Genomic DNA, 12,947 nt, shown 5'->3' with positions numbered 1-12,947 from the left:
GTACCCAAAAAGGTTGCTGGTTTGAATCCTTGAGCCGGAAAGGTGGAAAAATATGCTGTTCTGCCCTTGAGAAGGGCAATTAACCCCCAACAACTGCTCCCCACTTACAAAAAATTATTGCAGTTTTGAAAGTGCAGTAACTGCAATTCATTGTGGTATTTTGGATGCAGAATGACTGTAGTTATACAGCACTCTAACTGCAATTACAGGCAACATTTCTGCAGTAAAAAAAAAAAAAGATGTTATTGTGGACGCAGTATTTGCAGTACACTGCAATCTTTTTTTTCGTAAGGGCCGGGTGTCGATGACGTGGATGTCGATTAAGGCAGCCCCTCGCACCTCTCTTATTCAGAGGGGTTGGTTTAAATGGGGAAGACACATTTCGGTTCAATGCATTCAAATGTGCAACTGTATGGGGTCAATTTCACGCCATATGTATTGAATTCAAAATAAAATAAATCGTGAACATGAAAAATAAAGTTGAGAATTTGACATTATATTTTCGAGGACGGGTGAAATCAAAAACCAAACAATTGAAAGCAAAATGTATAGAATTCTTTTTAAAAATAAACATCAAAAGCAAAACCCAAAAACGTGTAAGCAAATCATTTTTAAGCGAGAGCAAAACTCTATGACAAATGATTAAAAAATATATATATTTGAAAACGAATGAAAAAATCGTTTTCGGTTCAACTTTCCCAGCAACCAACCCTATTGAATCCATTTTGCCTACGCTCTTGCCTACCTTTTGGTTGCGCTACTCGTATATTTGCTTTCGATGTCTGTTTCTTTGCTTTCACTGCCAGTCTTTTCGATTGCGAGTTTTGGCATTATTTTTCCCTGAAGGGCGTGGTTTAGAGGGAGGCCTAGACAATGAGTCTCCATTGGTCCGCTAGTTTTGGAGCGACGGTTCGTTTTAACCTAATCAATGAACATGACAGACAGGCTTACCTGTTGGACAACTTTCGGTGTAGGTGTTTGGCGAACCAGTTACTACACCTACAAGTTTTGGGGTTTTGCTTTCGATGTCTTATTTGTGTTTATAATTCTATACATTTAGCTTTCAATTGTTTGGTTTTTGATTTCAACATCCATTATTTCACCCGTCCTCGAAAATATAATGTTTACATTCTCAACTTTATTTTAAATGTTCATGTTTTATTTTATTTAGAATCAATACATATGGCGTGAAATTGACCACGTGAAATTGACCCCCTGACTATGTTTCCCCTCTCCAAATATGCTTTTTGGACGAGAAAAAAATACAAGAATTTGAAAGACCGAAGTCGCATTCCGTTCCAGCAGGTGGCGATAGTGCAAAATGTGTTTGCCGCTGTGCTCAAAGGAACGTCCTCCTTTGTTTAACGCATACGGTGTCTACGCTATGTTGTTGTAAATGTACCTGTGATTATCCGCTAGCAAGCTGACACAACTTTTCTCATCTAAAAATGTCCAAAATAGAGTTATTGAGAGTGTTTCTCAACCAGAGATTGACAATGGCAGCTGAGGAGATATTTGGCGTCGTTGAAGAAACGATAGCAGAGTACCAGGAAGAGAACAGCCGTCTGCGTAGCATGCTCGATGTAGTTATTAAACCAGATATACTATTACACAGAATAGGTGTGTGACTGAGGCTGCTAGCTGTTATATTTTAAACGTTCTTTGCATGTGTCAAGTGGTCAATGTCATGATGTATCAACCAAAACCAATGACAATGTAGCTAGCTAGCTATGTTAGTATCTATCGAAATAGCTAGCTATCTAACTAGAATACTATTCATGTAACGTTTTAGATGTTTTATTTAATTCTCTATCCTTCCCTCCAGACATCCAACAGCCCACTCACCCTGTATCTGAACAGGAGGTTCTCCCTGAGCAGCAACACTGTGAGCAGGAGTGGAGCCCCAGTCTGGGGCAGGAAGACCCACATTACATACAGATAAAAGAGGAACCGGAGGAACTAGAGTCATCTTTGAAAAATGACTCCAACCACCAGGACCTGACTCAGTCCTCACTTCTTTATGAAACCCAAAGTGAAGACTACGAAGAGACGTACTGTCTTCCCAGCACCTCAACTGCACAGAGGAACTACACTCTACACAGCACCTTAACTGCACAGAGGAACTACTCTCTACCCAGCACCTCCACTGAACAGAACATGATACAGATCAAACCAGAACTTAATGCAGAAGACAATGGAGTATCAGAACCATCCTGTGAGTCTCAGCCCCTCTTTGCGGAAGATACAGAGTCTTCTGCAGCTCAGAGTAAAAACATGAAATGTGTCAAAGGGGTAGAGAGTAGACCTCTGTCAGATTCAAAGCCACTGAAATCAAAGAGATCACAGACAGTAAGAAAACAAAGTGCCTATATCCACTGTAAATTTTGTGGAATGTATTTCTCTTACTTAGCTTCTTTAGTGAATCATGCAAGAAAGCATGCACAGGACAAAGAATGTCTATGTGGTGTGTGTGGAATACACTTAGAGTCCACAGAAAGTATGTTAGATCATCTAGAAACCCACGTTGGAGCTAGAGTTTGTCATGTTTGTGGTACATTTTTCCCTGGGAGTGCTGAGCTGAATGATCATATGAAGGTTCACCCAGGGGAGAAATCGTTTCGCTGTCCTGATTGTGGCAAGTGTTTCAGAAAAAATCCAGATCTCACAGCGCACAAGAGGATTCATACAGGGGAGAGACCGTACCGCTGCCAGTTTTGTGGCAAAGGATTCAGTCAGAGTGGAAACCTGGCTGTGCATATGAAGAGCCACTCTGGGGAGAAACCGCATTGCTGCCCTGTTTGTGGGAAATGTTTCAGCAGTAAATCTTATATGAACACACACATGAAGATTCACACAGGGGAGAGGCCATTTTGCTGTCGTTTATGCGGAAAATGTTTCATAAGAAACCCTGATCTGACAGTCCACATGAGGACTCATACAGGGGTGAAACCATATAAGTGCCAGTATTGTGGCCAAGGCTTCAAACAGAATTATCACCGGAAACTACACATGAAGATCCACATGGGAAAAACCATATCATTGCCATCTTTGTGACATGTATTTCAGCACCTGGCAAACCTGGCATGAGATTTCACATGGAAGAGAAGACTTCACTGCAGTGACTGGCAGAGGCTTTGCATAGTATGGAAGTTTGGGAGGACATATAATGACAATGCACAGAATACTTTAGTGTAGAAAATACTGACTGTTGACCTGGTTTGTGATACATGTTTCACTCAGCCGCTTTATTGAGGAAAGTTTTTACATGCAGTGACTGTTAATATGTGGTTGTTTTACCTGTTTTGAATGTACTGACTGTAAGTTGCTCTGGGCAAGAGTGTCAACTAAATGACCAAAATGTAAATGCAATAAATTAAATTGACACAGGAGAGAAACTGTGTCATTGTTTTATAAAAAACCTACATTTTTATTTTATTTTACCTTTATTTAACCAGGTAGGCAAGTTGAGAACAAGTTCTCATTTACAATTGCGACCTGGCCAAGATAAAGCAAAGCAGTTCGACAGATACAACGACACAGAGTTACACATGGAGTAAAACAAACATACAGTCAATAAATAATACAGTATAAACAAGTATATATACAATGTGAGCAAATGAGGTGAGAAGGGAGGTAAAGGCAAAAAAGGCCATGGTGGCAAAGTAAATACAATATAGCAAGTAAAACACTGGAATGGTAGTTTTGCAATGGAAGAATGTGCAAAGTAGAAATAAAAAATAATGGGGTGCAAAGGAGCAAAATAAATAAATTAAATACAGTTGGGAAAGAGGTAGTTGTTTGGGCTAAATTATAGGTGGGCTATGTACAGGTGCAGTAATCTGTGAGCTGCTCTGACAGTTGGTGCTTAATTTTTTGTAGTTCGTTCCAGTCATTGGCAGCAGAGAACTGGAAGGAGAGGCGGCCAAAGAAAGAATTGGTTTTGGGGTGACTAGAGAGATATACCTGCTGGAGCGTGTGCTACAGGTGGGAGATGCTATGGTGACCAGCGAGCTGAGATAAGGGGGGACTTTACCAAGCAGGGTCTTGTAGATGACATGGAGCCAGTGGGTTTGGCGACGAGTATGAAGCGAGGGTCAGCCAACGAGAGCGTACAGGTCGCAATGGTGGGTAGTATATGGGGCTTTGGTGACAAAACGGATTGCACTGTGATAGACTGCATCCAATTTGTTGAGTAGGGTTTTGGAGGCTATTTTGTAAATGACATCGCCAAAGTCGAGGATTGGTAGGATGGTCAGTTTTACAAGGGTATGTTTGGCAGCATGAGTGAAGGATGCTTTGTTGCGAAATAGGAAGCCAATTCTAGATTTAACTTTGGATTGGAGATGTTTGATATGGGTCTGGAAGGAGAGTTTACAGTCTAACCAGACACCTAAGTATTTGTAGTTGTCCACGTATTCTAAGTTAGAGCCGTCCAGAGTAGTGATGTTGGACAGGCGGGTAGGTGCAGGTAGCGATCGGTTGAAGAGCATGCATTTAGTTTTACTTGTATTTAAGAGCAATTGGAGGCCACGGAAGGAGAGTTGTATGGCATGGAAGCTTGCCTGGAGGGTTGTTAACACAGTCTCCATAGAAGGGCCGGAAGTATACAGAATGGTGTCGTCTGCGTAGAGGTGGATCAGAGACTCACCAGCATCAAGAGCGACCTCATTGATGTATACAGAGAAGAGAGTCGGACCAAGAATTGAACCCTGTGGCACCCCCATAGAGACTGCCAGAGGTCCGGACAGCAGACCCTCCGATTTGACACACTGAACTCTATCAGAGAAGTAGTTGGTGAACCAGGCGAGGCAATCATTTGAGAAACCAAGGCTGTCGAGTCTGCCGATGAGGATGTGGTGATTGACAGAGTTGAAAGCCTTGGCCAGATCAATGAATACGGCTGCATAGTAATGTTTCTTATCGATGGCGGTTAAGATATCGTTTAGGACCTTGCTGCTAAATGCTTAAAATGGATGAACTCCCCTAGGAGATACGAGAAGAACATTCACAAGAGGGAGAAAACATAATGACAACCCGGAAAAAAAACTCATGACAACGTGACAGTAGGGAGAATCTTTCAGACAATACAAGAAGTGCATTAAAACATATCATTCCCTAAATCTACTGTCATTCTTTATTTCTAGGAAATATATAAAAATATACAGACACTGGAGAATCGATTGGGAAATACTTATTCAATCTGATCAGTAATTAGTAGTATGAAGGACGATATATAAAAATATACAGACACTGGAGAATCGATTGGGAAATACTTATTCAATCTGATCAGTAATTAGTAGTATGAAGGACGAGATATGAATGAATTTTGCCCAGTAATCAGTCTTCTTCTCAAAAGCAGCAGACTCTGGCGCCACCTGCAGGAACGCCACGACCCGCGTCTTCCGCTCCAGCAGGGGGCGACAGTGCAACACGTATTATGCCGTACACGCAGAGACTGACAGCGCTCTTTGTCTTGACTTAGTTTACGTTGGTAGCTAGCTGGCTAACTTAGCTAGTTAGACAACGTTCCCTATAAAAACATGTCTAAAATAGAGTACTTGAGAGTGTTTCTCAACCAGAAATTGATAGCGGCAGCTGAGGAGATATTTGGTGTCGTTGAAGAAACGATAGCAGAGTACCAGGAAGAGGTTTCGCACACAAAGGAGGAGAACAGGCGTCTACGGAGCATGCTGGATATTCGTTCTAAGCCACAGATCAAGTTACATAGACGAGCAGGTGTGTGTTTGTTTTTTCAACATTCATTTAATATGAGACATTTTAAGCTATCAATGTGCATTTACTTTTTGAGAGTGTAGCTAGCTAGTTACAAAACCAGTGTCTGTAATACGATTATTATTGTAAGCCTCGCTAACTACGTCAAGTCAGCTCATGAGTTTTCTATTTCATCCTTCTCTCCAGACCTCCAGCAGCTCCCTGTCACCGTGTCTGATGAGGTGGTTTCCCCTGAGCAGCAGGAGTGGAGCCCCAGCCTGGGGCAGAAGGACCCAGAACCCACACGGATGAAAGATGAACAGGATGAACCGAGGACCAGTCAGGAGGATGAGAATAATTTCAATGAGTTTATCAATTCTTACGGCTGTGTATCAAGTGGCTATTATCAGGACCCAACTCAGTCCTCACATGGAGAGAGATACTCTCTACCCAGCACATCAACTGAACAGATCAAAACAGAACCTTATGTAGAAGACTATGGTGTATCAGAACCAATCAGAGAGCCCCAGCCCTTCTCTGCAGTAGATACGGAGTGTTCTGCAGCTCAGAGTGAAAACAGAGGACATATTGACAGGATGGAGTGTGGAGGACCTCTGTCAGGTCTAATGTTAAAGCCTCTCAAATCAAAGAGAACAAAGACAGTAAAAGGACAAAGTTCTCATAGTGTTAAGGACAGGAAATTGAACCATCTAAAATCACACTCGAGACCCAGTGTAAGCTGGGATGCTGCTCCTAGTTGTAAGGTATGTGGAAAGCAATTTGACTCCATGGCGTCTTTATTAAATCATGTGCAAGCGCACACACAGGATAAAGAACAACTTTGTGGTGTGTGTGGAAAATTCTGTCAGTCCACAGAAAGTATGATGGATCACCTACAAACTCACATTGGAGCAAAGTGTTGTCATATTTGTGGTAAATATTTTGCTTGGGATACTTTCCTGAAAAGGCATTTAAGGAGTCATACAGGGGAGAAGCCGTTTCACTGTCAAGATTGTGGCAAAGGATTTACTCAGCGTGGACACCTAAACTTACATATGAGGAGCCACACAGGGGAGAAACCACATCAATGCCAGGATTGTGGCAAAGGATTCAGTCAGAGTGGAAACCTGGCGGTGCATATGAAGAGCCACTCTGGGGAGAAACCACATTGCTGCCCTGTTTGTGGCAAATGTTTCAGCAGAAACCCTGATCTGAAAGTCCACATCAGGACTCATACAGGGGTGAAACCATATAAGTGCCAGTATTGTGGCCAAGAATTCAAGCAGAATTATAACCTGAAACTACACATGAAGATCCACATGGGAAAAACCATATCATTGCCATCTTTGTGACATGTATTTCAGCACTAGCACCCAGTCAACCTGGCATGAGATTTCACATGGAAGAGAAGACTTCACTGCAGTGACTGGCAGAGGCTTTGCATAGTATGGAAGTTTGGGAGGACATATAATGACAATGCACAGAATACTTTAGTGTAGAAAATACTGACTGTAGACCTTGTTTGTGATACATGTTTCACTCAGCCGCTTTATTGAGGAAAGTTTTTACATGCAGTGACTGTTAATATGTGGTTGTTTTACCTGTTTTGAATGTACTGACTGTAAGTTGCTCTGGGCAAGAGTGTCAACTAAATGACCAAAATGTAAATACAAGAACAGTACTCAACAGTCCAATTAAACACAGGAGAGAAGCCATATACTTGTGTTATTCAAATGGATGAAGTCCCCTAGAAGGTCTGAGAACATTCACAAGAGGGAGAAACCATAATAACAACCTGATGAAAATCCTCCTGACAACATGGCAGTTGTCCCCTGTGTAGAGAGAGTCTTTCAGACAATATAAGAAGTGCATTAAACATGTAGTTCTCCAAGTTCTTTATTCCTCTGAAATACATCACTCCTCTCCTCTTCCTTTAATTAATTGCAGACATGAGAATGTTGGATTAGTGATAGCAGTATAGTGTATTATATTTTTGGTGCACTTTAGTGATCTAGGGAGGCAATGATTGATCTAAACTTCAGATTTGCACCAGTAGCCCTGCAGTCTACTACATGTAGGTCTATGTGCTGGGCTAGAATAACAATATACAGACACTGGAGAATAGATTGGGAAATACTTAATCAATCTGATCAATGACAAGAGAATAATTCATTTTGCCCAGTAATCAGTGTCCTTCTTAAAATTAGAATCAACTCTGGTGCAAACTGCAGGAGCTTCACGACCTGCGCTTTCCGCTCCAGCAGGTGGCGATAGAGCAAAATGTATTATGTCGTGCACGCACAAAGACTACATAATGAAGAGATGCTCATGTCTCCGCCCTTACAGTGGGAAGGTAGGCGACAACCTTGGGTCAAAAATAAGCCCATATAAACGCGTTGGCCTAGTTTCGGACAGAGTTAGGGGAGAGTGAAACCCTCTGGCTTCGCATCAGCGCTCTTTATTTTTTCGACTTAGTAGCTATCTAGCAAACGTTCATTCTGTACAAATGTCTAAAATAGAGTTATTGAGAGTATTTCTAAACCAGAGATTGATAGCGGCAGCTGATGAGATATTTGGTGTCGTTGAAGAAACGATAGCAGAGTACCAGGAAGAGGTTTCTCGCACAAAGGAGGAGAACAGGCGTCTACTGATCACGCTTGATATCCTTACTAAACCAGATAACAAGTTACATAGACAAGAAGGTGTGTTTATTTTCAACATTAATTTAATATGAGACACGATAAGCTATCAATGTAATAAAATGTTGAGAGTGTAGATAGTTCAAATGTCTGTAAAAAGATTACTCAATCTTAAACCCGGCTAACAATTATAGGGTGAGGAATTATATATATTTTGATGTTACCCGTAATCGTCCCACGTTTGTTTGTCCAGTTTTCCGTTAGTTATGGAAACATTATATCTATGTTAGCAAAACCATTTTGAGAACCCGTTAGCATGTTTTGATGTTAAAGTTAGAACATTACCTTTTTAATGTCACAGATCTTATCAAGAACGTGGCTACAATGTTATCAGAATATATAACATTCATGCTCTAGACGCGCTATATGGGACGTTGCAAAAACATTTATGTGTCCAGTTTTCTGAGGGATAGGGGGATATTCTAACAAAGTCCCACAAATTCTACACAGGACATGGTTGCCAAGTTCTCGGAATGTAAGATATTCGTGTTCTAGACACGTTTCATGGGAACATTGCAATAACATTTCTGTGTATCAGTTGTCAGCAGTCGCCTGATTTGTTCAGAAAGAAACATTCTTCCCCCAAAAATCATTGCACATCACGTTTCTGTTGCCAAACCCATCAAGGCCCTGATTCGTAATCCATTCACAGCTCTTTGTCTGTTGGCAAAGTTAGGGTTACTCACACACCCACAGTGCTTTTAAAACACTGTTTTCAACTACCACATTTGACGTACATCATTACATTGTGCATGTTGATTTATACAGCAATTATTATGCAACATTTCCTCACCTGGAATTTTAATTCACAACCTCTTGGTTCACGGCAATCAGATCTTCCTGCTACACCACCATGCCTGTGTCAGTTATCAGTTAATTGGACTATTCTCTCATTGATTTGATTGACTTATTTCAACAATTGAATGGCTTTCTATATTGTTATGTAATGTTGGTGGGGCATATTAACCTGTTTTAATGATACTCCTCAATCACTAGGATCAATATGTTTTTCTTGAGTACTTTTAACAGAACTGAGAGTTACTTAAAAGTTAATTCACCCTATTGCTTACACATATCATGTTGTTTCAGGTCTACACAAGTGTCTAGGGAGGAGGGTTGGGGTTTCTTCTTGACAGGGCCTAACTATTGGTTTGTGTTGGGCCAGTAACCAAAAGGTTGCTGGATCGAATCTCCAGCTGACAAGGTAAAAATCTGTGGCTCTGCCCCTGAGCAAGGCAGTTAACCCACTGTTCCTCGGGCGCCGAAGACGTGGATGTCGATTAAGGCAGCTCCCCGCACCTCTCTGCTCAGAGGGATTGGGTTAAACGCGGAAGACACATTTCAGTTGAAGGCATTCAGTTGTATAACTGACTATCTCCCTTTCCCAATGAGCACATACCCTAGAGCAGGGCTGTCCAACTCTTCCTGGAGAGCTACCATCCTGTAACCCTAATCTAGCACACCGACTTATCCTAATTGGCTGGTGGATACACTGAATCAGGCTGGTGACAACTGGGGTTGGAGTGAACCTACAGGAGGGTAGCTCTCCAGGAACAGGGTTGGAGAGCCCTGTCCTAGAAATAACCCTCATTGGGACAGTCGTTAGGTTGTTCCTCATTGGTGCTAGTGGCCTTGGTTTGAGACCCGCAGGAAGAGGCAACCTACTCTCACATTCTTAGCAATATGTTAGTCATTATTTGGCAACAGTTACAACACACCAGTTTTTGAAGTAAATCTCTGTTAAAATTACACCCAAGAAAATATTTTATTGATCATAGTGATTCAGAAGTATCATTAAAACAGGATAATATGACCCATCAATATTCAACAACTATAGAGAAAGCCCTTAAATTGCTGGAATAAGTAAATAAAAAATCAAAGATAAGAGACTAATCAGATTAACTGACAGCCTACTTTACACAGACATGATGGTGTAGCAGGAAGATTGGAGGGGTTGAGAGTTCAAATCCCAGGTGTGGACATGTTGAATAATAATTACTGATTAATTGAACATGCACAATATAATCATGTATGCCAAATGTGGAAGTTGAAAACACAGTATGTTAAAAGCATTGTGTGTGTGTGAGTATCCCTAACCTTGCCAACAGCCAAAGAGTTGTCAATCAATCAGTGGTTCACCAATCAGGGCCTTAATTGGCTGGGCAACAGTAACAAGACGTGATGTGTGAAAATTGTATTTTGTGGACACAAATGTTTTTGCAACGTTCCTATTAAACATGTCTCGAGCATTCATATTTCATGTTCTGAGAACATGGCAACCATGGTCTGTGTATGTTTGGTGGGATGTTGATGGAATATTCTCCTAACCAGCAAAAACTGGAGACATGAATGTTCTTGCAACATTCCCATGAAACATGTCTATGACATTTATATGACTTTCTATTTGACATTATGGGAATGGTCTCTTGGAAACATGCCTTGTACATCCCGAAAACATTCCTATGAAAACGTTAGTTAATGACTGAATGAGACACTTAAGTAAATATTCAAAATAAAGTTGTGGGAACATTTGTTGTTAGCTGCGTATGTCAAGTTAGCTATTGAGTTTTCTATTTCATCCCTCTCTCCAGACCTCCAGCAGCTCCCTGTCACTGTGTCTGATGAGGTGGTTTCCCCTGAGCAGCAGGAGTGGATCCCCAGTCTGGGGCAGAAGGACCCAGAACCCACACGGATGAAAGATGAACAGGATGAACCAAGGACCAGTCAGGAGGAAGATAATCATTTCAATGAGTTTATCAATTCTTACGGCTGTGTATCAAGTAGCTATTATCAGGACCCAACTCAGTCCTCACATGGAGAGAGATACTCTCTACCCAGCACATCAACTGAACAGATCAAAACAGAACCTTATGTAGAAGACTATGGTGTATCAGAACCAATCAGAGAGCCCCAGCCCTTCTCTGCAGTAGATACGGAGTGTTCTGCAGCTCAGAGTGAAAACAGAGGACATATTGACAGGATGGAGTGTGGAGGACCTCTGTCAGGTCTAATGTTAAAGCCTCTCAAATCAAAGAGAACAAAGACAGTAAAAGGACAAAGTTCTCATAGTGTTAAGGACAGGAAATTGAACCATCTAAAATCACACTCGAGACCCAGTGTAAGCTGGGATGCTGCTCCTAGTTGTAAGGTATGTGGAAAGCAATTTGACTCCATGGCGTCTTTATTAAATCATGTGCAAGCGCACACACAGGATAAAGAACATCTTTGTGGTGTGTGTGGAAAATTCTGTCAGTCCACAGAAAGTATGATGGATCACCTACAAACTCACATTGGAGCAAAGTGTTGTCATGTTTGCGGTAAATATTTTGCTTGGGATGCTTTCCTGAAAAGGCATTTGAGGAGTCATACAGGGGAGAAGCCGTTTCGCTGTCATCATTGTGGCAAAGGATTCAGTCAGAGTGGAAACCTGGCTGTGCATATGAAGAGCCACTCTGGGGAGAAACCACATCGCTGCCCTGTTTGTGGCAAATGTTTCAGCAGAAACCCTGATCTTACAGTGCACATCAGGACTCATACAGGAGTGGAACCATATAAGGGCAGTATTGTGGCCAAGGATTCAAGCAGAATTATCACCGGAAACTACACATGAAGATCCACTTGGGAAAACCATATCATTGCCATCTTTGTGACATGTATTTCAGCACTAGCACCCAGTCTAGGGCGTGACCCAGTCTGTCACACCCTGGGTGCTAGGCTTTTATTCTCTATTTTGGTTAGGCAAGGGTGTGACTAGGGTGGGCATTCTATTTTCTTTATTTCTATGTTTTCTGTTTCTATGTTTTGGCCGGGTATGGTTCTCAATCAGGGACAGCTGTCTATTATTGTCTCTGATTGGGAATCATACTTAGGCAGCCTCTTTTGCCACATTAGTTGTGGGTAGTTGTCTTTGTTAGTGGCCTGTATAGCCCAAGTCAGCTTTATGGTCGTTTTTGTTGGAGACATTCTTAATAAAAATAAATGTATGCTCACCTTGGTCCGGTCATTTCCCCTGACGACGATCGTGACACGGTCAACCTGGCATGAGATTTCACATGGAAGAGAAGGCTGGCAAAGGCTTTGCATAGACTGGAAGTTTGGGAAGGCATAATGACAATGCACAGAATACTTTAGTGTAGAAAATACTGACTGTAGACCTTGTTTGTGATACATGTTTCACTCAGCCGCTTTATTGAGGAAAGTTTTTACATGCAGTGACTGTTAATATGTGGTTGTTTTACCTGTTTTGAATCCACTGACTGTAAGTCACTCTGGGTAAGACAATGCAATTATGTTTCACTGTTAGTCTACACCTGTTGCTTACAAAGCATGTCACAAAAATACATTTGATTTGATTTGATTGCTGCTAAATGCTTCAAATGGATGAAGTCCCCTAGAAGGTCTGAGAACATTCACAAGAGGGAGAAACCATAATAACAACCTGATGAAAATCCTCCTGACAACATGGCAGTTGTCCCCTGTGTAAGGAGAGTGTTTCAGACAGTACAAGAGGTGCATTAAAACATGTCATTCTCTCAA

At 41.5% G+C, this 12,947-nt stretch overlaps 3 protein-coding genes across 3 annotated transcripts; all 3 read left to right on the top strand.

Annotated features, from left to right (window-relative positions):
* Window positions 1-1,386: 1,386 nt before the first annotated feature.
* Window positions 1,387-3,054, top strand: LOC139384942 (zinc finger protein 501-like). The gene is made up of 2 exons (XM_071129868.1): window positions 1,387-1,620; window positions 1,826-3,054. The coding sequence occupies exons 1-2, from the start codon at window positions 1,449-1,451 to the stop codon at window positions 3,052-3,054; spliced, it is 1,401 nt and encodes a 466-aa protein (XP_070985969.1). The 5' UTR covers window positions 1,387-1,448.
* Window positions 3,055-5,509: 2,455 nt separating this feature from the next.
* LOC139405772 (zinc finger protein 239-like) lies at window positions 5,510-7,531 on the top strand. Its single transcript, XM_071148194.1, has 2 exons — window positions 5,510-5,736; window positions 5,920-7,531. The coding sequence occupies exons 1-2, from the start codon at window positions 5,541-5,543 to the stop codon at window positions 7,062-7,064; spliced, it is 1,341 nt and encodes a 446-aa protein (XP_071004295.1). The 5' UTR covers window positions 5,510-5,540; the 3' UTR covers window positions 7,065-7,531.
* A 624-nt stretch (window positions 7,532-8,155) lies between these two features.
* Window positions 8,156-12,947, top strand: LOC139389644 (zinc finger protein 37 homolog). Its single transcript, XM_071136513.1, has 2 exons — window positions 8,156-8,414; window positions 11,003-12,947. Exons 1-2 carry the CDS (start codon window positions 8,219-8,221, stop codon window positions 12,019-12,021), a joined length of 1,215 nt encoding a protein of 404 aa, XP_070992614.1. The 5' UTR covers window positions 8,156-8,218; the 3' UTR covers window positions 12,022-12,947.

The sequence above is a fragment of the Oncorhynchus clarkii genome, chromosome 3 (genome assembly GCF_045791955.1).
Source record: "Oncorhynchus clarkii lewisi isolate Uvic-CL-2024 chromosome 3, UVic_Ocla_1.0, whole genome shotgun sequence".
Taxonomy (NCBI): Eukaryota; Metazoa; Chordata; class Actinopteri; order Salmoniformes; family Salmonidae; genus Oncorhynchus; species Oncorhynchus clarkii.
This window is presented reverse-complemented; position numbering and strand designations above follow the sequence as displayed.